Source organism: Apodemus sylvaticus, chromosome 7 (assembly GCF_947179515.1).
Source record: "Apodemus sylvaticus chromosome 7, mApoSyl1.1, whole genome shotgun sequence".
Lineage (NCBI taxonomy): Eukaryota > Metazoa > Chordata > Mammalia > Rodentia > Muridae > Apodemus > Apodemus sylvaticus.
The window spans coordinates 110,785,352-110,811,620 of record NC_067478.1 but is presented as its reverse complement, the minus strand read 5'-3'; the positions used below and the strand labels follow the sequence as shown (position 1 = coordinate 110,811,620).

The following is a 26,269-nucleotide window of genomic DNA, read 5'->3' as shown; positions in this document are numbered from 1 at the left end:
TGACCCAGTCCTGTGATCCAGTCCCGTGACTCCAGCATTCAGGAGGCGGAGGCAGAGGATCACAACGTATATGTGGCTAGGACTACACGAAGAGACCTCAAGAAAGAAAATCAAGTCTATAACAACAGAGATCCGAGAGAAATGGAACAATTCGCCAGAAGGTTTAATATATGCTGCAAAAATTGACAAAATCAGTGAGAAGAAGTACCCTACTGTGCATGAGTCCGTCAGTTTGAATCCCAAGACCCCATACACAACATATTCTCTCTCTCTCTCTCTCTCTCTCTCTCTCACACACACACACACACACACACACACACACACACACACACACACAGAAAAAATGAAACTACAATGTTCCTACAAATTAAGTTTAGGAGTTGATATTTTCTTCCAAATTAAAGCACGGTGTCTATGTAGCATGGCAATATTTATTATATAAGATTTAAAAAGTTAAGAAAGGGCCAGGCAGTGGTGGTACCTGCCTTTAATCCCAGCTCTCAGGAAGCAGAGGCAGGCAGATCTCTGTGAGTTGGAGGCCAGCCTGGTCTACAGGGCAAGAAGTCCAGGGCAGTCAGGGCTACACACAGAATCCCTGTTATGAAAAACAAAAACAAGAAACCAAAAACAAAACATGTCAAATATTCTTTACTAAGACACAGGCTCACAGGCCCCTGCTCCCATCGGTTCTGCTGAGTCTTTCTGCACATCATTGCTAACTATTCAGAGGGAAGAGCTTCGACCTATTCCAGGATGGATGGGCACTGCAGGTCACCACACCCTGGCGTAAAAAGGCATAGGCTGGATTTCTTTACAGATAAGAATACCTAATTGGTCAGGTGGCTTGGCATATGGCTTGGAATCCAGCACTGGGAGGTAAAGGCAGGTGGGTCACTGAGTTCAGGGCAAACAACCTCTCCAGAGAATCCCCCATCAGCTAAAGCTACACTGTAAGAACCTGTCTAAGGAAATATATATTATATATGTATGTATGTATATATATATATAATTATTTAAATGAGTACACTGTAGCTGTCTTCAGATACACCAGAGGAGGGCATCAGATCCCATTACAGAAGGTTGTGATTACTGGGAATGCTCAGGACCTCTGGAAGAACAGGCTGAACCTCTTACCTGCTGAGCTGTCTCACCAGCCCCTGTAATTCTATAGTTGTTTTATTTCCTTAAGTGACATTTCCGTTTCCTAAGAAGACCTCTCTACCCACACCTCATCGGTTCTTTCAAGCCAGGTGAGCTTTGTCCGCTCAGGCACACAGCTGAGTATTCAGACGTTACACTGACACCAAGTTTAACGTCTGCAGCTCACTGAGATTCATTATTTGGGTCCCAAGTCCCAGCTTTTAATTTAGGGATCAGCTCAAACAATATGGAAACCTCCCACTTGTGGTTCTAGGGCATCTAACTCCCTCCTTCCGGCCTCTGCAGGAACCAGGTACATTCAAGGTGCATATACACACATACATCCAAAACACTCAGACACACAAGAACAATCTTAAAACATCACACTGATAGCTCTTTTAGCATATCAGAAGTCACATATGGAACAATTTTAGTCTTAAACATAGTTATTAATTTCCTATTCTAATTAGTACTGATAAAAAATAAATAAGAAAGTGAATACAGACTTTAAAAATTATAAAATGTGGTCTGGGAATGCAGCTCAGTTGGTAGAGCCCTTGTCTACGATGCCTGAAGCCCTGAATCTGATCTCCGGCATTCAAGATTCAACCACGAAGACCAATGGCTGTGCTCAGAGCACTTGGAAGGTAAAGGGGGTCCCAAGCTGAAGGCCACCTTTGCTTATATAGTAAGTTTAAAGACAGTCAAGAATAAATGAAATAATTAAAAAAAAAAAAAACAAGAAAAAACATAAAATGGAAGAAAACATACAAAGAAAATTCCAAAGCAATGAAAAATTAAAGAATTAAAAAAATTTTTTTTGAAGAATTATGAAAGTAGAGAAAAAGATGCCCATACCCAAGAGCCTAAAGAATAATGTCTTTGTCTCTCTATATATTTTGTTAGTTTGTTAATTATTCAAGTACATCAAAATATACAGGAGTGCTTAGTGAAACAAATACACATGGGACTAGAAATCAAGGGTTGGTTAGTTACTGTTTTTTAAAAAATCAGATTTAAAAAATTATTAAATTTAATTTATTCATTACAACATAATACGTAATCAGCAGCATTAAAATAAGATGATAAGAAATAACACAGGCAGAAAATGATTTCTTAAGCATATTAATTTTAAGTAAAGAAAATAAAGCAACCTTTTCCTGGAACAAATAGCCCAGTAGCTCCTGCTCTCTTACATCAAAATTTATCTAAAATAAACAAAAAAAGAAAAAAGAAAAAAAGGACCCAGAATCACTCAATGTGTTAAGACTAGTTGAATTACTAAATAAGTTACAATTTTAGATTTTAGCATGTTAAAATACAGTTCTTTGTGTTAATAGTAGTCAAAAATTTAAACACAGTCAGCACTTTTGTCTATCAACCAAAATAAGAAAAAAACTTTTTTCATAGTTTAAAGTAAGGCTGGCTTGTATTGATCTAATATTTATGAGAATAAATAAGATCCTAGAGAGATGAAGCGACTTTGCTTAAAATTCTGAAGTCAACTGCTAGCTTACAGGCTGAGCATGCACACGTGCGGTATCCACCCTCCAGCGTGGCTGAGAAACCAGAGAAGAAACAACAGAGAGCAGGCCTCAGCTCCCCTGTGTTCTGACTGCAGGGCTCTCTATACGAATGCAAACTTCTAAAGACTGCAAGCTCCAGCCATATGTGGGAGATTGTTTACAGGTCGGAAAGAATGTCCGACCCCTTCAGAGATGGGGAAACTGGAAGAGGAACGGAATGGGGGACTAAAGGTCAGGCAAGGACTAAGATACAATCAAGCTAGGCTTGATAACTATGTTATCGTGTTGGTACTCTCGGCAATTTACAGGTAGACCAAGAGGTCGCAAGTTCTAGGTCAGCCTCAGCTACACATTAATAACACGGAGGGTAGTCTGGGTTATAGGAGACCTCAATTCAAAAATGAAAAGAAAAAAAACAGGAAAAAACAACCCACCATGAGTTAGAAGGAATAAAGTCTAGTATTTACACCACAGTGGGAGGATTATAGGTCATAACAACTATTACACATTTTAGGAAAAACTAAGTCTTTTTAGTTATAAAGAAATAATGAGACATGAAGTCTAATTATCCTGACTGAATTAGTTTACACTGTATACACGTGTTAAAATACACAAATTACTATATGCCAATACAAATTTACAAATTTTTAAAACATTTATCTGTAAAACAAACCTGTATCTAAAACAATAACATTATACTAGGTATGAGGAGCCAACCAAGGGCTGACCTCCAAGTCCCTCACACCCTACCATGGTCTCATCAGCTTATTTATTTCACACTTAAGAGTAAAAAGTAAGATTTTTTTTTACTCCACAGCAGTAAAATAGAGATCTGAAGTTCAACGCATTAAATTTGGGAAGGAATAAGGGAAAGAAATTTCTAAAAAGATGTGGCTAGTAATGCCTACAATACCAGGACTGAGAGGCTGAGGCAGAAGGACCAAGACAGTTTCAGTTAAGTGACACAGTTAAGACCCTGGCCAACAAAATAAAAAAGCCCAAATCTATAAGGCATTCAATTGTTTTAAACAGCATCTAACTGTAAGACATACCACTGAGCTGGCTGACACAGAAAGCGTCGGACTAGCTGTACTACTAAAATACAGAACACTCCTAACATTATCACTCACATGTACCCGTATCTTTTAAAATGTACAATTCAAAGACTGTGTATATCAGCCAAAGGTTTAAACATTTGGAAGTGCTCTGGAATGTCTACAGACTCATCTTTTTTGGTGTAACACAATCCTAAGTACAGCTGAGTTACCTTGTCCAAAGCAAACTTAGTGTCTCCAACAGAAGATAACGATAGCGTGTGAGATCCAACCAGGGTAAAGTTGCTGGTGCGCACAGCACCGAGACCTCCTGGACTGGCCATAACTGTGGAGAAACAGAGTGACGACATTTAGTTCAGACTGGCTTTCCTAAGCATGGCAGTTCAAACGGGAATGGCCTCACAGTGTATCTGAATGCTCAGTGCTCCGTTGATAAACCACTGAAGAATTAGGAGGTGTGTGTGGCCTGCTGGCAGAGACATGGCCTCATTGGAGACACGTCACTAGGTGTGGGGTTTGAGGTTTCAAAAGACCATGACAAGCCCCAATCTCTTCCTCCCCCTCCCCTCCCCTCCCCATGCTGCTGTGGATCAGAGTGTAAATCACTCAGTTCTGTCTGTCTGGGTCCCACCATAACAGTCATGGACTCGGCCTCTGAAACTGTCAGCAAGCCTCTAAGTAAATGCTTCCTTTTCTAAGAGTTGCTTTGGTCTTAGCGTCTCTGCACAGTAATAGAACAGTGGCGAAGACACTAAGAAATACGTCTCACCCTCCACATGAATAAAATCAAACTACCACAAAGAATCTGCCCCATTGTCTTTTATTTCATCTCATTCTTTCTCATTTGCTTCTGTCTTTTGAGAAGGAATTCATCCCTTCAGCCAGGCAGGCCTAGAACTCCCCATAGCCCAGAAGGCCTGGAGAGGACAGCAATCCTCTTGCTCCAGCCTTTCAAGTATCTCAACAACAACTGTGAGGCACCATGCCCAAGTTTTCCAGTGTTACCTCGTGTGTGTGAACCAAGCAAAGCAAATCAAGAAGGCATGTGTGTATGAGCATACAGATAAATATATTTGTAGAGGTATGCAATTGCTAAATTTAATTATTCTAAAGCTTCAAATAGTTTCAGTCCACTCACCTGAAGAATGAAGGCTGCTTTTCTAACAAAGAAAGGATAAAGAAGATACATTAATTATTTCTTTTATTTAGATTTAAATGTTAAGTATAAAATTTTAACACTACAAGGACATTTGAAAAAATATTTCTTCCTATATAAGTATCAACAATTAAACTATTTTAACTTACTTTTGAGAACGTCTTACTATGTAGTCCAGAGTGGACTTCAACTTGTAACCCCTCAGCTTCTGCCTCTCAAGTACTGGGCAAGTATTAGTGGATCTTAAAGACTTCTATGATACCCAAGATTTAAAGCTAGTCAGTCAATGTGTAGGTTCATTCAAAATGTAGATTTATCAAAGGATTCAATTTTTAGAAAATTTCTACTTACTGAAGTTATAGATGTGAGGAGTCTCTTTGGAGTAATAGCCTGGAAAACAAGAGAACTTAGCATATTTTCTACTAAATAGTGCAATCCAAGTTATCACATAGAAAATAACTGTTGAATATAAACAGACCATACTTAATTACTTTATCAAGGTTTTCAATTACTGGTATCCTATTTTAAAGTAGAGCCAAAGAATTTTTTAAAAAGTTTTCTTCCTTTTCACCCAACAAAAACTTAAAGAAAGATTTAAATACTGAGGACAGCTGGGCATGGTGGTGCACGCCTTTAATCCCTGCCCCCAGAGGCAGAAGAGCTCTGAGTTCAAGGCTAGACTGGTCTATAAAGTGAGTTGCAGGACAGGCAGGGATAGACAGATAAACTGTCTTGAAAAACCAAGTTAACACAAAGAAAGAAAGAAAGAAAGAAAGAAAGAAAGAAAGAAAGAAAGAAAGAAAGAAAGAAAGAAAAGAGAAGAAAAGAAAAGAAAAGAGGGAGGGAGGAAAGGGAGAGATAGACAAAGAAAGAAAGGAAGAAAGAATGAATGAAAGAAAAGAAACAAAACAAACTGTGTCGGAAGCCATTTGCCACTTCTCTGAAGCAGAGAGAGAGAGAGACAGAGAGAGAGACAGAGAGACAGACAGACAGACAGACAGACACACACACACACACACACACAGAGAGAGAGAGAGAGAGAGAGAGAGAGAGAGAGAGACAGTCCTCCTGTCAGGGTTTGTAGGCCGAGCACCCAGTCTGCAGAGGATGGGACAGTAAGAGGAGTGCACTTGAGGCTCAAGGCAAGGGGCTGAAGACTCCATTGACTTTGGTGGAAGGAACAGGGAAGCTCGAGATGACAACAGAAGTCTTATGTGAATATTTCTGCAATTGTTTGTTAGCTTTTGGCTTTGCTTCCCACGGTACTAAGGTAAAAGGGGACTAAGAAAAATAGACTCCAGGCTGGTGTGGTGTTGACCTGCCGTCCTCCCATCTCTGTCTCTTACATCTCCTTTCTGCCTTTCCCATAATCACCCTCACTCCCCGCTCAGAGGCTGTTCAACTCTGTGCCAGCAGGGCCAGTACAACTGAGGACAAAAAAGCTTCTATGATTTAGGAAGCAAACACAAGAGCAGAGATTAGTCAGGCAGCAACGCCCTCCAGCCGAGCACTGAGCCGGCAGGAGGCAGAGGGAAGCTGAAGCAGCTATTCGTAAGCAGTCCTCAGAAAATAAAATGTCTTTTGCGTGCACTAGAGCTGCTCACACTGAGCACGATCACTCACAGCCGTTTACACTCTGCATCGGAACCACCTACAGCAGGGCTGCAAATGTCAGCCTGTAACTGACTTAAAGCCTTATGCCACTGAGACTTATGATGGAAACTAACGATTATAGGAGGCAGAGGCAGGCAGATCTCTGAGTTTGAGTCCTGCCTGGTCTACAGATCCCAGTTCCAGGACAGCCAGGGCTACACAGAGAAACCCTTTCTCAAATACACACACACACACACACACACACACACACACACACACAGAGAGAGAGAGAGAGAGAGAGAGAGAGAGAGAGAACCCCTAAGATGATTGTGGTGGTTTGAACAGGAATGGCTTCTGTAGGCTCACAGATTTGAATGTTCAGTCACCTGGGAGATGCAGTATTAGGGGGTGTGAAGAAAAATGGGGGGGGAGGGGTCGCGGCACTTTGAGATTTCAAATCCTCAGGCCTAGGCCCAGTGTTTCCCGGTCTCTGTTGCCTGCTGACCCTGATGTCCGTGTCCAGGCAGAGGACTGTGTAAGCATGCTGCCATGGCTCCTGCCACAGCAATGGGCTGCACCTCTGGGACCGCAAGCTCCCTGATAAAATGCTGTCCTTCATAAAACTCGCTGGTCAAGGGTCGCTTCACAGCATCAGCAACCCCAACCTAGATGGGAATCAAACTACAGGGTTTTTACTAGGTCCATGTAATTCTCACCTTGGACTTGGATGCTTTCTTCTTCTTATCGGGGCCTGAGGAATCTTTCTTTTGTACCTATACACAAATCCAAAACATAATACCTTAAAATATGATATCGCTAAGGAAATACATTATTGTTCCTTTCAGAAAGTTTTGACTGCTTACCAGGCTGTAAACTTCAACATTTATTTCAAAGTCATTGGTGACATCATGCCTGAGGGGAAAAAAAAGGTGTAAATAAAATTATAATAAAAACCTAAAGTTATACCTTTAAAAATAATGTGCGAACAGTATTACAGGACTCAAAGTAAAAGACTCAATTGGATTTTAAAGAAATACAAGAGAAACTGTCAAGAATAATAAAATGATTTTTAAAAAATGGGAAAATCACATTTTTTCTTAAAATACAACCCAGAAATATGTTATAAAAATCAAATCAAATCAAGAGCTCTATGGCTGGAGAGATGGCTCAGCAGTTAGGAGAATTGAGGTCCTGAGTTCGATTCCCAGCAAGCATGTGTCTGTAGTGGCTCGGAAGCCTTCTTCTGGGGTGTGAGAAGACAGTGGCCGTGTACCATACACTAAGGCTGCTAAGGAACCAGGCCTGAATAACTGTTCAAGCTCTCTCCCAAGAGTTTCCTGTGGAGGAGGAGCGCTGATCCCACCAGCTGCCCTCCTCTGTTCCTCATGCCTGAGCGGTGACATGCAGGCAATGTGAGATGTTTCTAAAATAAATAATAGTAATATTTGTTTCTGATCCCGGGACAAGGGACTGAGGTGTGTATCTTACATCCCAAAGCAGACCCGGCCTCCAGGTCCTCCCAGCATCCCTCAGTCCTGCCTGGCAGACCCTGCCCCAACCCTGAGTTTTCCAGCCTAACACCTAGGAATCATCTCTCGTCTTCCCTCCCTCCCTCCCCTTCTCTTCTCCCTGCACTAACACCCTTCCTCTCTCCCTCCGCTACCCCTGCCTGTCCCCCTTGGACACTTCCCCCGCTTAGTCTTTGGGGCCGTGAACCTGCCCATCTGACAGTGGTTCCCTAACAAACCTGCCTGGAACAGAACCTAATCTGTTCGGAACTGGCTCATTTTACCAGAAGAAACTTTCTTCCCCTGTTCCTGGGTCTGCTTTGGTATGTAAAATACGCACCTCCGTCCTTCTCCCAGGGTCCGAAATCAAATAAGTAATAAGAAAGGCAGAAATATTTTTCAAATTAGATTTTGACTGTAGTTTTAAAAATATGTATTTGGCATTAATTATCTTTTTGTTGATACTAAAGCATTGCTACAGCTGGGAGAGGTAGTGCGCAGCTTTGATCCCAGCACTTGGGAGGCCGAGGCAGGCAGATCAACTCTGAGTTCTAAGCCAGCCTGGTCTACAAAGTTATTTCTAGGACAGCCAAGGCTACACAGGGAAACACTCTCCAAAAAAAAAAAAAAAAGAAAAAGAAAAGAAAATATTAAATAAAATATTGTGTTAAAGTATCTATAAAAGTAATAGCACAAATTATTGAAGCACTATATATACTGGGTATCTATAGTCACAAAAAATATCAATTAGAAAAATAATTCAGAAAGAAGAATTATACTGAACAACTGAAAATTGGATTATCTGTTCATATTTAAAAAATATACAGGGGCCCAGGAGATGGCGCAGCAGCTAAGTGGGGTCTGCCACACAAGCCTAGCAACCCAAGTTCAGTTCTGAGCACTTCCATAGGCAGAAGGAGAGAACAGTCTACAACGTTACCCTCCAACTTCTACACACGAGCTTTTGACCACAAACCCACACACCTATCTCATGAACGGATGTCATGCACACAATGGTAATAACCATAAGTACATTTTTTAAAGATTTAACTATTTTAATTTTATGTGTGTGTGCCTTGTCTACATGCATGTCTGTGTACCACAGGCATGCAGTGGCTGTAGAAGCAAGAAGGTGGCACTGGATCCTCTGGAAAAACAGCCTGTGCTACTAACTGTTGTGCCATTTCTCCAGTGCCTCATAAATGAATTTAGTAACAACAACAACAACAACAACAACAACAATTTGGGAGAGGTGCTCACAGGGTTCTTCTTCTGAGCAGGAACCTGCTAATGAGCAGATGGTTACAGGAGGGGAGACATGTTTTAGTGGGGTGATCACTGATAGGCTGTCCATGCTCTTATAAGCAATCCTAGAGGAAGTTCGTTGGCTAGCATGAGGCCCTGGGGTGATTTCCAACACCACCAAAAAGAAAGAAACAGTTGAAAGAAGAAGGAATCAGCTGAGGAGAACATAGAAGGAGGCTGCTGAGGAGAACGTAGGAGACAGCTCAGGAGAAAGTAGAAGGAACAGCTGAGGAGAAAGAAGGAGGAGGCAGCTGAGGAGAAAGAAGGGGTCGGCAGGAGTGAGGTGAGACAAGCGGGATAGTGGGGGGCTCATAACCAGAAATACGCCATATACAGGGGTGAAAACGTCAGAGGTTATGTATAAAATACCGTATTAATTATAATAAGTTAGCAATCAAATGTAAATATACTTTAATTACTATAAAAGTCTGGGATATAGCTTGCTGATACAATGCACGTTCATGTTTAGCACAAAAAGTCCTTAGTTGCATCTCATGGAATACAACAGAGAAAATAAGATTACAAATGCCACTCAAATGCTGAGACTGTCTTCACTCTATTAAAAGAAAACTGTCTGAAGCATGAGCTGCTCAGTTCACTTACAGGGTAAACGTAGTGGGGAATGTCAGCGCATCACCACTAAGAGAGGTTGAGGGACTTGCTAACGGTGTGGCGACCATCTGTTCAGCCCCAGCCTTTAGCATAATTAAGTAGTAGTAATTTGATGCATCTGTAAGAACAAATTGCAGTGGAAAATCACACTTAGCAGCAGCACTCTGGAAGACCAGAGGCTGCCATCTACTCACATAAAATGTAAATTTCTCAAAACAAAAACCTAAGAAAGACCAATGTGATACCTACAGCCCAGTCAAGGTCTGCTAACGACACGAAACACCTGCACACCCACTCCTCACCCTCACTTACAACCCACGAGGCAGGAGGTAGCATATGCCTCCAAAAGATAAATTATATGCTTTATTGTTTCGAACTTGAGATTAAAGACCCATTGAAGATGTTTAGGGATAATATTTAATAAAACATTAACTATTCAGTATTTATTACTATGTAAATATATCTCAAATACTAAATTATCAAGTTTTCAAAATTATACTAAAATCAGGCAACAGCAAAAATTATAACCTAAATTAGCTCATTCCTAAAATAACATTCAAACTTTCTCTTCATTTGTTTGATAACAGAAACTCATTTTCTAAGAGGCTGGCCTCGAATTTGAGAAATATACTTTTGCACTCTTCCCAAATTCTAGGATTATAAACATGAGTCACCACGTCCACTGAATGTTTTAAAAAAGTGTTTTTTTAAAGTCCTAGATACTGAATGAGCGACTCATACATGTACAGCAACACTGTATCACCAACTAGGGACAGGATGAACAGTTCACACATGTACAGCAACATATTTCATTTTGTTTTGAAACACAGGGTTGTCACTAAGTTGTTCGATCTGACCTTGAGCTGACAACCTTCTACCCAGCTGCCCAAGTAGCTGACATTACAAGGTTATTCCGCCAGTTCCCACTGATGGCTCAAACATTTACAGAGTTCTTATTTTCCCTAAAACTCAAAAGCTTCTCACTTTTTTAAAGACTTCTTTACCTGTAGAGATAAAGTTCTAATTGAATAAAAATGTAAAATTATTTTAATTTTCATGCAATGTTTCACACACTTTTAATTTTACTGAATTTTCTAGAAATTATCCTGTTTTCAGAGTCTGCTGCCATATTCCTCAGTACTTGACTCCCATATGATTTTTAGTAAATTAGACAATTTAAAAGATTGCTGTAGTTATCTAATTCAGCAAAGGAAAGACAACTTCAATAGAAGCATTCACTGAACAACCATCAGCCATACATCCAATAATCCAAAATTTCTAGAAGGAACTTCTATAATTTATTGAATTTTTACTAGAATAAAGTAAAACAACTTCTTTTAAGTGATTGGCACATTTTCATAACAAAACTAACTAATGAAAGTCAAATGGCATCTCCTGTCATGATTACCTCAGCTTCGGAGAATTTTATGTCATAATTATGTTCAGCCTTATTTTGAGACAGTAATGTCATACTTGCATGCATTGGTAAGCATATTTGTAAAATCTCCCCTAGTGGTCTTTCCCCTCCCCCCACCCCCCAGACAGGGTTTCTCTGTATAGCCCTGGCTGTCTTGGAACTCACTCTGTAGACCAGGCTGGCTCGAACTCAGAAATCTGCCTGCCTCTGCCTCCCAAGTGCTGGGATTACAGGTGTGCGCCACCACCGCCGGCTCCCCCCTAGTGGTCTTATTCAAATATTGTAATATGAGGAACAAAGACCTAAGAAGGAAGCTATGTATCATAAAGCGTGCTTCCTTACGTCTTCCTCCAACAAACCCGTCCAGGTAGACTCCTCAGTTTACCACGAGATCCAGACTCATACCTGGTTTTTGTGCGGTGCTGCAGACAAAATCTGCCTTCAGAGGCAAGCAGATTTCTGACAAAGTGACAGACCCTTTAGATGGGACAAATTCACTCTGGGGTATGACACCAGTCTTGTTTCTCCTCTGAGGTCCTTCACTCTTCAGTTTATTCAGTTCATCAAGCAGAAGTGCTCTTTTCTCAGCTGTGAATATAAAATATGCAACTAAATATTCCAAATATGAAAGCTGTAACTATTTCTGAGGAAGAGCCCAATCAGGAGAATTCACTGAAAAGGGAACTGAAGGAAAGAACAGACAGAACCATTTGCTGTCTCTCTGATGGACTGTTAGGTCGAGTCTCATTTCCAAGCCACTGATGATGGTGTGTCAGCTTTTCACTGGCTTTCTTATATATAGCACCTTCCCACCTCAGCGTGCTCCGTCTGCACATTAGATGAAGGCACAGACAGGAATGCGCACACGCATGCTCACGTCACCTAGGATCCTTCTAAGTCATCACACATACTTGCAATCAGAAGGAGTCTTTCTGCCTCTGCCTCCTCCAGGGACCCTTTCCCATGCTCCTCGTCCACACAGCAGTTGAGGGCCTGGCTGGCCTGATAGATCACTGTCTGCTGCAGATTTATGTCATTGTTGAGCTCCTAGGAAAATCACAAACAAGAAAATTCATGGTTTTAATCAGCATTACTACTATATTTAATCTGATTGCAAAATTTCCAACATTTTTAGAAAAGTCAAAATCAGTTTTACCGTGTGAGGGTTTGGATCACAGATTTTTAGCCTGTGGGTCACATAACTGTGAGCATCATAAAAAATATGTAACACCTGTAAAAGGTTCTGAACACAATCGAACATTGATTCAAGCCGAGTGGTGGTGGTATGTGCCTTTAATTCCAGCACCAGGGAGGCAGAGGCAGAGGCAGAGGCAGGTGAATTCGAGGCCAGCCTGGTCTATAGAGCGAGTTCTAGGACAACCAGGGCTATACAGAGAAACCCTGTCTAGAAAAAACTAAAATAAAAAAATTATTAAAAATCAAATTATGTAGCCGGGTGGTGGTGGTGCACACCTGTAATCCCAGCACTTGGGAGGCAGAGGCAGGTGGATTTCTGAGTTCGAGGCCAGCCTGGTCTACAGAGTGAGTTCCAGGACAGCCAGGGCTACACAGAGAAACCCTGTCTCGAAAAAGCCAAATTCAACACCCCCCCAAAAAAAAACCCAAAAAATCAAATTATGTGATGAATCCAGGATTGTTTCTGGTGTGCAGTGCAGCACACCTTCACTGTGGTCACACTTCTGAACAGACTAGACGTGACAGTATTTACACCAATGGACACAGTCTACAATGTGACTGCTGACTGTGAAGGCTCAGACACTCACTAGAGGAACTCAGCTGTCACTCACACAGAGTAGTCCCTCAAGGAGAGAAAGAGCAGCCTTCTCACTGGACCAGAAGGCTGGAGCAGGCACTCTTTCTAACCTGGTGACCTTGGCACTATCTATGTGACTACAGACTTTCCAGCATCAAGCCCTCCCCAGACCCTTAGAGTAAAATTTGTTTTCTCAGTCAATCCATAGAACCTATTTTTATGGACGTTACACATAGCTTTGATGAAGTCTTGTCTGATTTGTCCTTGGGGAGATTTATGTACGGTTTGTTATACATACAGGACAGAATTAAATTATCCCCAGAATAACTTTTAACAAACTGTCCTGTGCTTAAACTAAACTCCTGACATTGAACAAACACCAGCCACGGAGGCGGGTAAGCCAACCTGTCTTCCTGCCTCCCTCAGCTCCTAGCTCTGCTGGCCTTATGTTATGAAATGAAAGTTTATCATATATGCAGAGCTTTGTACTCTTTTGATACAGTGTTTCTCTGTGTAGCCCTGGCTGTCTGGGAACTCACTCTGTAGACCAGGCTGGCCTCAAACTCAGAAATGCGCCTGCCTCTGCCTCGCGAGTGCTGGGATTAAAGGCGTGCACCACCACGGCCCGGCCCGGCAAGCTTTGTACTCCTATAAAGCATAACAGACCTTTAACCTCAGCGCTCCAGAGGCTGAAATAGGCAGGTCTTTATGAAGTTGAGGCCTGCCTGGTTTATATAGCAATTAATTATATAGTAATTAATAACTTTACATTACAGTGCATACATGGATTTTAAAATTGCTGTCTTGCTGACTTGAGCTCCACATAAAGCACCGTTCAGTGAGGCGCTGGGGACAGGCAAGCTGGCAAAGTGTCTGTGGCAGCACAAGTCTTAGTACCTGAGTTCAGACCCCAGAGCCCACACAGAAAGCAACACCAAACAGAAAAAAACTGTTTTCTTCGGCAAACCCCTTGAAGACCACAGTAGGTCTCACACTTTCCATCATCCACCTAACAGTTATACTTATGTTGGGAGGGCAGGGGGTGCCAGGGATTGAACCAGGGCCTCACATGTGCTAGGCAATCACTATAGCACATCCTCTACTCTGTGGTGAGTGCAGGAGTAGTTTGGCTCCCTGCATTGGTCGGTCCCCACTGCAGTCACTCAGGAAGAGATTAGAAGGGCTGCGAGCTCATGATCAAGTCCCAGACAGTTCAACATATCTTCCCATGCCAGGGCATACCTGCATTCTTTGTTTGATATTAACTTGACCAGAACAGATGTTATTCTTTTCACCCAATTTTGAAGTAACATCTTCCTTTCGAACAATCACTTGCTTTATGGAAGGGCGCTCTGCTTCTTTGAATCTTTGAGACCGATATGCATCAATGCTTCAGGGGAAAAATGTCACTGTTAGAAATCCAGGAACATGGGAGGCAGAGGCAGGCAGATTTCTGAGTTCGAGGCCAACCTGGTCTACAAAGTGAGTTCTAGGACAGCCAGGGGTACACAGGGAAACCCTGTCTCGAAAAAACTAAAATAAGAACCAAAAAATAAAAAAGATCTAGGAACAATACTCTATGAAACATGTCAACAGAAACTGAACTACGTACTTAAAATATCTGCACAACGTTTCCCCATATGGAAGTATCATTCGGGGAAAGTGGAAACGATAGAAGTAACCCTAGGCTGCAGATCCCGCTCAGCGGCTGACTTCCTGCTTGGCAGGCCTGAGGCCTTGGTCCAATCCCCAGGGCCGTAAAAAGTTGTCCCAACACACCCAGAGGTGCAGTAAACAACACCTAAGTTGTAACACTGCTCCTGTCAATCTAAACCAACTCAGTGAGGGGATGCCTTCCCCAAACAGCCATACCTATACAGAAGGTCGCGGTCCTCAGAACTGAGACTGTCACCAGATTCGGCTCGAGGGACGCGGGTTCTCTGGAATTTCCCTGGTTTAGGACTTGCAGCACTTAGGCTAGTGTCTCTCAATTCCGATTTAGGTGAAGAAATTACATTCTACAGAGAAATAAGACAGCAAATGAGATATTAGACCTATTTTCAACCTTGCTTTTAATGTTTTGTTTTCTTTTAAGAGACATGATCTTCACTGTGGCATCTCCTAGCCTCTAGCTTTTGTCTTCCTGCCACAACCTCCTGACACCTGGGGCTGCAGACACGCTACCACACTCAGAATCCGCACATAAGAGTTATGGACGAGCAACACGGGTCCCTCACGAATAATACTCCACTTAATTCTGAAACATAATTAATTCTTTTCTGCTACTAGGAAATACACAGCTAACAAGTCTACTGATTTATAATAAAAACAACAAAACAGATTAAGCTCCTACAAAGTAACTGGATAAACACACAAGCCAGCAAAGCGGCGAGCAGCACTGAGTCTGCGGGACTATTGCCTGCTCTGACCACAGAAAAGCCCAGTTCTTCACAAAGCCAGACTGAACCGAGCTTCAAAAGCTAAACTAGGGGCTGGAGAGATGACTCACTGGTTAAGAGCAATCACTGTTTTTCTAGAGGACCAGGGTTCAATTCCCAGCCCCCACGTGGTGGCTCCTGACCACCATGTGGAGTCACACTGCACACACGTGATGGATATAAGCAGTCAGGAGGAACACCTAACAAGTAAAATAAAAATGAAGACAAAAATCTTTTTTAGGTTGAACTAACTGACCCACAAGGTTCTGCCTCATGCACCATATTCTCCTGACTTCTACTCAACAACTACCACTTATTCGAACATCTCAACACTTTTTGCAGGAGCATCATACATCTACAACCAGCAAGATACAGGAAATGCTTTCAAAATCTGTTGAGTCCTAATGCACAGATTTTTTTCAACAGGATTGAATAAACTTATTTCTCACTGACAAAAATGTGTTAATTATAATAGTTCCTATACTGACTAATAAAGATGTACTTGACCCTGTTATAAAGACTTAGAAAGTTCATGAATTGAAGCTGCAATTCTTGTTATACTGACCTAACAGCAAATACAAGGCTACCCTAGGCTAGGTGAGATCCTGTCTCATACCAAACACACACACACACACACACACACACACACACACACACACACACACACACACCACACACACGAAACAGACCAAATGAAACCTTCTAAGACAAAGTATCTCTAATTGCCTATATATGGGATGTGTTCTTCTAGCTGGGCTGCCTTGTCTGGCTTCAATGAGAGAAGAAGAACCGAGCCTCACAGAGACTTGAAATGACAGGGTGGGGGGAGTCCCAGGGGGACCCCATTCGCTCAGAAGGGAAAGAAGGAGGGGGAAAGGATTGTGGGAGAAGGGGTGACCAGGACGGGGGCAGTGAGTAGGATGTAATGTGAATAAGCAAAATAAATACATACATAAAAATAAAAATGTTACCTCTAATTAAGGCCATCCCCAAAGCTAGTTCCTAAGGTTAGGATGATAAAATTACTATAAGTTGGGACTCTGTAAATGTCAGCTGAATTTCTGGTCCTTAACTTAATTATGATTTAATAATTACATCAGCTCTAGAATGGAGGTACTGTTACTGGCCTTGTGTAACAGCTCAGAGAGCCATGCCGTAGAGAAGCCACAGTTATAACATGTTTTATATATATATAATGTTTACGGCCAGGGTTTAAGAGGGCATGCTTGACCTGAGATCACAGGAAATCACTAGTTTCATGTTCTAAATGAATTCTGTCAGATTTACACAACCACTGGCTACACTGCCAAATTCACATTTACCAAGAGTGGAGGAGACATGCGGCCTGCCACGCTTACTCTCCTACGAGCCTGAGGAAGGACAGCCTCTTACCTCCAGATCCACCACACCGACCGTCTGAGCTAGCGGAGCGAGTAAAGACATGGAAGAGATATTCAGCGCATCCTCCTGCTCCTCACTGTTCTCGGCTCCCGCCTGGTCCATGTCCTCCTGGCTCTTTCCCACGTCCAGCTCCCCTTCCTCTAGGACGTCACTGAAGATGTCGTTGATGACGGTGGAGCTATTGAGGTCCTCATCGTCCGCACTCATCTTGACTTCGCGCACTACTTCTGAGAAAGATTCCAGTGGGGAGATACTATGATCCAGATGGCAGAGGAGGCTACGTTTTCATGCTACCTAAATAGTTACCCTAAGAAAAATCACTTCCTAACAAGGTAGAGAAGACAACCTCCAATGCATATGAAATCAATATAAAGCTGGACTCTCCTCATATTTAAAAAGTTCTAAATTATTTCCCAAGATATAAACATTAGATCTACAAAAAAATTAACACTTTGGATTTTGGTGAAAGTTTTAAGCAGGAACACAAGATTCTAACTTCCAAAAAATTCTTTTTCAAGGACTAGACAGATAGCTTGGTTCATACTATATATTAGGACTTAAATTTGGTTCCTAGTGCCCACAATGACCTGTAATCTAGGTCAAGGGGATGTGGCATCTCTTCAGGACTCTATCGGCACCTACAGTCATGTGAACACACCCACAGGCAGATAAACACACGATTTAAAAATAAATCCCTCCCCGTGGTGGTAGAGGACACCTTTGATCCCAGGACTTAGAGGAGACAGAAGAAGGCAGATCTCTGAGTTCAAGGCTAACCTGGTCTATAGAGAGAGTTCCAGGACAGCCAGGGCTACAGAGAAAACCTGTCTCAAAACAAACAAACAAACAAACAAACAAACTTAAAAGGCACTTTCAAAATAAGCCTCTTCTATAGTTAGAAGAAACATACAGCAGTTGGTACAGGAAAACATTTAACACAACTGGGTAATTTTGACAAAGTAAACTAATGGTAACTGTTAACAGTACCACATCTTAAAGGAAGCTACAATATTTCTTAGCTTGAAAACAAAGGTATTTTGAAATCATAGAACATTTAAAAACACAACATTATTCTTTTTGTTGTTGTTGTTTTTGTTTTGTTTTGTTTTTTGGATTTGGTTTTTTTTCGAGACAGGGTTTCTCTGATTAGCCCTGGCTGTCCTGGAACTCACTCTGTAGACCAGGCTGGCCTCGAACTCAGAAATCCACCTGCCTCTGCCTCCCAAGTGCTGGGATTATAGGCGTGCGCCACCACCACCCGGTTTAACATTATTCTTATATTACTGCATTATTTCTTATAATATATCTAGAGCCAAAAAGAAATAAAACTATAAACCAACCGGTCTTCTGCTCAACCTCTGGGTCTGATGCTACTACTTTTAAGGACTTTTCCTCTTCTAAAAACAATGTGATTTTCAAAGGGCTGGACTTTGTCATTTCGCTCTCAGTGGAACCTAAAAAAGTGTTTGAGAAAAAACAAATTAATGTGTGCGTGTGTATTTTCCCATGTGCACACATGCCAGAAATAACCCGAAATGTAAAATTATGGAGTCATAAACCTTTATTACCAAATTGTCTTTATTTTAAAATATTTAAATCTAGAATAGAGAACTACTACATCTGTTTTCTCTTAACTTTCTGTTTTCCTCCCCACCAAAAAAGAAAAAGGACACCAATATTAATAGTTACTTTTTATTCAGGCTGTTTCATAATTATTTTTTCACCTTTAGTAAAATTGTCAACAAAATCACAAGGTCTAAGAGCAGAGGGGAACCTCCTCATGTAATAAGACTAGGTCTGAAAAGCCAAGACGGAACACAGAAATTAGTAAGTAGCCAACAGGGTCCACAGAGTGAGTTCCAGGACAGCCAGGGCTACAAGAGAAACACTGTCTCAACAAAACAAAACAAAAAAAACCCAAACAAACAAAGAAATTAGTAAGTAGTAACTCAGAGTTATAACTTAACCCACTAAGAATTAAATAATTTTCCCAAATATAACATACAAATGATCACAAAGAACATGAAAAATGTCCACTCTCACTACTGAGAAACACGAATAACACAATGGGATTTTTATCTTACACAGATTAAGATGGCTACTACCCAAAACAAAAAAGATCATGGACAAAAACCACTCAAAACCAGAAATTGCTAGTAAGAAGCAGAAAATCTCAGGGCTTTGCGCACTGTTGGTGAAAACACAGAACACTAAAAGTGTTCCCACCAGGTGATGCAACGGTTTGACGCCCACGCACTGCCCCGGAGACTGCACCAGCTGCAGGAAGGCACCCACAGAGAATGGCTAAGCACAGGCCGTGCACACACATGGTGGCCCTCCTCCACCCAGAGCCTCACTTTCCATGGTTTCAGTCATCTGTCGCCAGCCAAAGCCAGAAAATGCACAGCATACACTGCACTGTACAGTTCCGTCCCTGTGTGAAAGCACCGCAGGGCAGCAGGAAAAACCTGCGTTCTTAGGGAGTGCAGATGAAGTCAGAGCTAAGCTTCACCACAGGGTCTTGGGTGGCATCCCTGAAGATAAGGAGAGACGACTGCATGTTTCTATTCATGACATATTTAAAGAAGATGTTCACAGAACAAAGTGAACAGGATGATACAGGAAAGAAGTTTTGTCTAATGAGCACAGTTTCAATTTTGCAAGATGACAAATTTCTGAAGACCAATGACAAATGAATATACATAACACTAGTGAATGTGGGCCTAAAAGCAATTAAATTGGTAAAGTTGTTTGGGGCAAGGGGTCTTTATTGAGATAGTGTCTCACTATGAAGCTCAGACTTAGTTTAAAAGTCATCAATCCTTTCTTCCCCTAGAGTTCTGGGATTATAGACATGTGTAACTATGCTTAGCAAAAGCTGGTCGAGTTTATGTGATTCTTTTGATCTCATATTAAAATAACATTTGCCAGTTGTAATCTTGACACTCAGGAAGCAAAGGCAGAAGAGTCTCTGAGTCCCAGGGCCACAGGGCCACATAGTGAGACGCTGTTCTGGGGGAGGAGTGGGCAAGAACAGAAAGGGAGGAAAAACCTGAAAGTGTTTATGATAAGCAAGCACAGTGACTCACACCTGTCATTCCAGCAACTGGAATACTTAGGCAAGAGGACTGAAACTTCTAGGCTAGCCTGGCAGTGGTGATCACCCCAGCCTATCCTCGAGAGGCAGGTCGATCTCTGTAGATTTGAGGCCAGCATCGTCTAGAGTTGAGTTCCAGGTCAACCAGAGAAACCCTGTCTTGAAAACAAACTTCTAGGCTAGTCTGGATCACATAGGGAAATTCTATTTCCTAAAAGAAAGAGGGGTGGGGTGGGATAAAGACGAAGGAGGGGGGAAGAGAAGAGGGGTGGAGAGCAGAGCAGAGCAGAGGAGAGGAAAGGGAGGGGAGGGGAGGGAAGAGGGAATGGAGGTTGAGTAGAGAGGAGGGGAGGGGAGGGGAGGGGAGGGGAGGGGAGAGAGTGGCGCTCTGCCAGGGTAGAGTGTATTTCTCTAGAGCTTATAGTTCTATAAGCCAGAACAAAGCCCCTCTGTCTTTGGGAAGAGGACAGTGCTTAAGCCCAGAAAGAGTTCTTACTGTGGGCAGAGCTACAGGTAGAAATGGGGAGGGTGAGGAGGCCGACAGCTCTGCCTGTCCCCAACACGGCTCTGCTACAAGGCACAGCTACACCTGCGCAGCATGGGAGCACTGACCTGCAGGCTCTGCACTAGGAATCTTCACTGCTGTTTCATTTTCAGCCACCTTATCTGTTACAGAAATCGATGGGGTGCTTGAGACAATTTGATGTTTCCTGAGGGGAGTGTTCTGACAGTGAACTTCCTGAAAAAAGCAAAAGGAGAGGAAAATTCTATTTCTCAGAATTACAAATCTTAACGATATGTTGTTAAATGAAATAAGACTATTATTAACTATTCAATGTTTTTTGAAAATAAAAGAAATAATATATATTAAAAACAATCAGGCCAGTATTAATAATTTCCAGTGTGTAAGATTCCAAGTATGTAAAAACTTTAAAAAACTAGGAAGCAAGAACAAATGAAAATTCATTTCAGAGTTCAGTTTTATACAAACCAAAGTAAAAGCCACACAAAAACAATTTCCCCTGTCATTTTATCAGTCCTTGCCTATACAATCTAGAGATAGCTCTAACATGAAGATTCTGTTTATCATTCACTCAAAGGATACAATTCAAAGAAAGCAAGGATACAAACAAATACAATAATAAGGAAGAAAGTAAGAGGAAAAGCATGCATTGTTTTTTGTGTTTAAAGCTTCATGAGGGGCTGGAGAGATGGCTCAGTGGGTAAGAGCACTGACTGCTCTTCCGGAGGCCCTGAGTTCAAATCCCAGCAACCACATGGTGGCTCACAGCCATCTATAATGAAATCTGATGCCCTCTCCTGGTGTGTCTGATAACAGCTACAGTGTATATGCAATAACAAATAAATCTTTAAAAACAAACAAACAAACAAACAAGCCGGGTGGTGGGGTGGCACACGCCTGTAATCCCAGCACTTTGGGAGGCAGAGGCAGGCAGATTTCTGAGTTCGAGGCCAGCCTGGTCTACAGAGTGAGTTCCAGGACAGCCTGGGCTATACAGAGAAACCCTGTCTCGAAAAAACCAAAACCAAACAAACAAAGGAAAGAACAAATAAAACATACAGGCCTAGTTACTGCCCAGCCTCCTGCTAATGTGCAGTGTCCTCACTTTGTTGTTCTCACCCTGGGATGGGGAGACAGTCTGTGATAGCCAGGCCTGGTGGCACACATCTATAATGCCAACATTTTGGAGGCAGGTGTTAAACAAACAAACAAAAAAAAAAAAAAAAAAAAAAAAAAAACACTACAAGTTTGAAGCCAGCCTGGCCTATACAGTGAGTTCTGGAGCAGGTTGTGCTACCAGAAAACCCTGTCTCAAAAACAAAGAGCACACTTTATGATTACAGAAATACCAGAAACCATCAGTTTCTGTAAACAACAGCAGCTGATGCACACCCAGGCTTAGGATGTGACCTGTCACTAAGCACGTCACTGCCTCACCATCCCTCCCAGGCCTCCAGATTAGAACATAGTATTTCTGTTTGTCAATGAGAAGTCAGGCACAGAGGAGCTAAGGCACTGCACACATGGTTAGAAACCAGCAGCCAGGATACAAATGCCCATCTAGTTCCCAATTAGAACATCTCCCAGATGAGAGGCTTCTGACTATAACTCTCTGTGCATATAACTATATACATAACTCTGTAATTCTCTCTCCCTCCCTCCCTTCCTCTCTCTCTATCTCTCTCTCTCCCTCCCTCTCTTTCTCTCCCTCTCTCCCCCCTCCATATATGTGTGTGTGTGTGTGACTCTATAAAATATAGAGCAAACCCGCAAATGTTGTAGACATGATATTTTTAAAGTGAGCAAGACATTTGGGGAAAGGAAATTAAGACAGGACTACAGAAAAGAGAAACTGGGCTTCTGCTGAGAGGAGAGACTCCATGCTGTGATAGCCTACATCTCAGCTTGTTTACTCAAATGTCTGCTAAGTGATAACTTTGAGAATGGAAAACAACCACCCTCTTTCTCAAAGCTTTGTGGGAAAAGAAAAAGAAAAAGAAAAAGAAAAAGAAAAAGAAAAAGACCACAACTAAATCACTGCACTGCATCCCTTCGGCTGTGGCCACTACCAAGGTGAGAACTGCACTGCAGAGGTGGAGGCGGAGGCAGGGGCAGGGCTGTAGGAGCGTGGGGCTGCTTAGAAGCGCTGGTTTCATGCTCACCAGACAGGAAGGAGAAACAGCATTACTAACTTACACAGTTACTGTGAAGATTTAGTGATATTTTAAAAGTGACCACAAGAGCTCCGGCACATCGCAAAACAACCAATCAATATGCAGATACTTCTAATGGTCTACTAGCACATATTCTTCTCCTCACTAGTCTTGACCTGAACAACGTTACTGCATGGTAAACAAGCACCCTCCACTTTTAGCCCTAATACAAACCCAGCTCATACAGAAACCACAAAGATCTGAAACAGATTCCCATCTGAGCCCCCAGCACGAGCACAGCAACCTCTTCAGTGTCTTACTAATCTGCTTTTAAAGCTCTTACTCCAAGACCCTGCCACTAGAATTTAGTGCACTCCATGAACCACCTGTGTTTGTGTGTAAGTAGGGATGTGTTGAAGACTAACTAGGGTAAAAACACAACCAGGAGGCATATGGGTACTCAAAAGATTGCAGACACTGAAGGCATGGTATATTATATGTTAGAACACTAGAGCTGTCTTCAGACACTCCAGAACATGGAGTCAGATCTCATTATGGATGGTTGTGAGTCACCATGTAGTTGCTGGGATTTGAACTCAGGACCTTCAGCGGAAGAGCAGTCAGTGCTCTTAATCACTGAGCCATCTCTCCAGCCTCCAAAGGCATGGTATATGGGTGTGCTAGTTAGTTTTTATCAACTTGAGACAAGCCAGGGTTATCTGGGAAGAAACCTCAACTGAGAAAACACTTTATGGTGGTCTGAATGAGAATGGTTCCCACTGGCTGTGTCCGAATGCCTGGTCCCTAGCTGGTGCGTTACTGAGGAAGGTTAGGAGTATGGAGGTGTTGGAGGTGTGTCACTGGAGGTGGGCTTTGAGGCTAACAGCTCACTCCAGCCAAGCCCGGTCTTGCAGGCTCTCTGCCTACATCTTGCGGATCAGATGTAAACTCTCAAGTCCCTGCTCTCGCACCTGCCCACCAGCAACCTGCTCCATGAGCATCACAGGTGCACCCTCTGAAGCTGTAAGCAAACCCCGACTAAATGCGTCCTTCTAGAAGTTGCCTTCCTCTTGGTTTCTTCACAGCAGCAGAGTAACACCGACATCCTCCATCAGACTGGCTTATAGGCAAGCGTGAGGCATTTTCTTGATTAGTGATTGATGTGAAAGGCCTAGCCCGCTGTGGGTGGTAGCACTCCTGAGCAGGTGGTCCTGGGTAATGTAAGAAAGCAGGCTGAGCTAGCCAGGGAGAGGACGCTACTAAGCAGCACTCCTCCATGCTGTGTACTTTAGTTCCTGCTTCTAATGTTTGCCAGACTTTCTGTTATGATGGCCATTAAGATACAAGCTCCAATAACTCCTCCCAACATCATTTATAGAGTCAGGGCTTTCATCACAGCAGAGAAACAAACTCCAACAGTAGAAAAGCTGAACAGTCAACGAAAAGAAACGCAGCTCTGAGAAGTATTTTAGGACGAGCATCTAATTGATACTAAGAATCTGAAGTGGGTCGATAGTAAGAATTGATTGCAACATCGTCAGAGAGGAGCTGTAGCGGAAGATGGACACATAAGAGTATCACAAGGAATGTGTAGTGGATTTGGCTTAAGTCTTGTATTATGTTATTTGGGTTTCCAAATGCACAAGAATCCCACACAAAAGACACGCAGGGTCCCTGCCCCTAGTTGGTTTCAATTAGTAAATAAACTTGTCAGCAGCCAATGGCTGGGCAGGGAGACAGGGAACTTTGGGATTCGTGGACAAGAGGATGGAAAGGAAGGAGGATGCAGGGTCGCCATGAATAATGGAAGGAATAAAGTCCAGGCCTGAGAACTGCAGGAGAGAGGCATGACATCATGACAGAGCCGGGAAGAGCGCACCCAGCGCCCCACCACCACCACATTGGGTCTAGGAGCAAAGATGGAATACAGATTTCAGTAAGTAATAGCTCGGGAGTTTTGGAGGGAGGCGTCAGCAGTGTGGAAGCTTGGGAGTGGCCCTGCCAGTGAGCTGTTTAAGGCGTATTAAATACAAGACTCTGTGTGTGTGTGTCTGTGTCTTTTATTTGTGAATCTAGAACATAGGGACAGGTGTCGAGGCGCTAGAGCGGGGAGATTAGAGCAGATTAATCAAGTACAGCAACAAAAAAGAAGTGTTAAGCACATTTAAGGGCTGAGGAATGGAAAGAGTAGTTCATTAGGAAAGAAAGGTATTCAACATTTATTTTACAAAGCTAGGCATGGTAAAGAACTTGGGAGGCTGATACACGGGGAAACGTATCACGTATACATGTCAAACCTGTAGCCAGCCTCTGCTGGATTGAGACCCTGTCCTCTTTAAAGCCCACTGTCACTTCCCCCCCTCGTGCCTTTTCCGTGACGGCTCCTACCTGCTTGGTCTCTGGGTTTTTGCTTCTTGGCGTCTCATCCTTGTCTGCACTCCATAAACTGCCCTTGTCAAACCGACCACGAAGACATGCCAGTTCTTTTTCGCGTTCCTAAACATATTAAATATGGCAGTAGTGGACTCAAGCACCAACAGCCTTTAAGAATATCCAAACACTAGTAAACATTTTTAAAAGCTAGATGTGACAGCACACAACTCTAATCCTAGCACATGGGAGGGAGAAGCAGTAGAACCAGTTCAAAATCATCCTCAGTTATATAGCTAGCGTGAGATCAGCCTGGACTCCATAAGACCTTATCAATAGAAAGATTTCAGAAAAAACTTTTCTTGTCTTTAGTTATATGAAGATTCACAGCACAAGTAGAATATGATGTATGATTTCATTGTCCAATTTGCAGTACGAGGTACAAAGAATCAAAATGCTGTTTATCAAAGCCAGGCATGGTGATCAAACCTGTAACCCCAAACAGGGAAAGCTGAGGTAGGACTGCTGAGCATACAGGGCTAGCCTGGGCTGCTTAGTGAATTCCTAGGTAGCCTAGGCTACAGAATGTCTTATTAACTGTCACATGTGCCCAAAGGGATTCTCTTTAGCACAGTCAAAGACTGTTTTGGCTGGAGGGATGGCTTAGTAGGTCAGAGCTCTGGCTGTCCTTGCAGAGGACCCAAGCTCAGTTCCAAGAACCAAATGGCACCTTGCCACCCTCTGTAACACCAACTCAAGGAAATATAATGCCCTCTTCCGGTCTCTGCAGGCACTGCATGTTTGTGGTGCACATATGCAAGCAAAACACACATACATTTAAAGTGTGTGTATGTTTTCTCTTTAAAAAGAGAGAGGCTCCTATTTATTCCTTAGGTTCTATACTGAGGCCATATAGTAAGTATCAAATGCAGACAACCTTACCTGTTTGAGCTGCTGTGCTAAATGGGTAGTAGATGAACATGCGTTTTGCTTGAATAATCTCTCCTGGATGGCTTTGGTATTTGGAGTGATATTTGGGGTTTTATGAGATGCTCTGTAAGTTGGGCTTTCTTTACTGTGTTCTTGACAACGCTCTCCAAAGCGTTCCAGGAAAGGCTTAATTCCTCTTCCTCCTACAGAAAACACAGGTTTGGAATCTATTCAAAATAACTAGGAAAAATTCTAAATCCATTAGTTACAA

The 26,269-nt window shown here is 42.4% G+C and overlaps 1 protein-coding gene across 5 annotated transcripts in view; it reads right to left on the bottom strand.

The window, feature by feature from the left end:
• Anln (anillin, actin binding protein) overlaps positions 1 to 26,269 on the bottom strand; it is a 50,724-nt gene that overhangs the window by 8,611 nt on the left and 15,844 nt on the right. Inside the window, exons 6-21 of one of the 5 annotated variants that reach the window (XM_052188807.1) lie at positions 26,011 to 26,201; positions 25,087 to 25,194; positions 20,635 to 20,761; positions 18,266 to 18,379; positions 16,917 to 17,152; positions 14,959 to 15,104; positions 14,329 to 14,476; positions 12,224 to 12,359; positions 11,718 to 11,900; positions 9,887 to 10,013; positions 7,334 to 7,382; positions 7,187 to 7,243; positions 5,229 to 5,267; positions 4,860 to 4,881; positions 3,934 to 4,046; positions 2,295 to 2,348 (exon numbers count right to left, since the gene is read on the bottom strand). In XM_052188807.1, coding sequence (XP_052044767.1) covers positions 2,295 to 2,348; positions 3,934 to 4,046; positions 4,860 to 4,881; positions 5,229 to 5,267; positions 7,187 to 7,243; positions 7,334 to 7,382; positions 9,887 to 10,013; positions 11,718 to 11,900; positions 12,224 to 12,359; positions 14,329 to 14,476; positions 14,959 to 15,104; positions 16,917 to 17,152; positions 18,266 to 18,379; positions 20,635 to 20,761; positions 25,087 to 25,194; positions 26,011 to 26,201 — 1,850 coding nt within the window. The remainder of the gene's footprint in view (positions 1 to 2,294; positions 2,349 to 3,933; positions 4,047 to 4,859; positions 4,882 to 5,228; positions 5,268 to 7,186; positions 7,244 to 7,333; positions 7,383 to 9,886; positions 10,014 to 11,717; positions 11,901 to 12,223; positions 12,360 to 14,328; positions 14,477 to 14,958; positions 15,105 to 16,916; positions 17,153 to 18,265; positions 18,380 to 20,634; positions 20,762 to 25,086; positions 25,195 to 26,010; positions 26,202 to 26,269) is intronic. The other 4 variants (XM_052188808.1, XM_052188809.1, XM_052188810.1 and 1 more) reach the window with 4 other exon arrangements.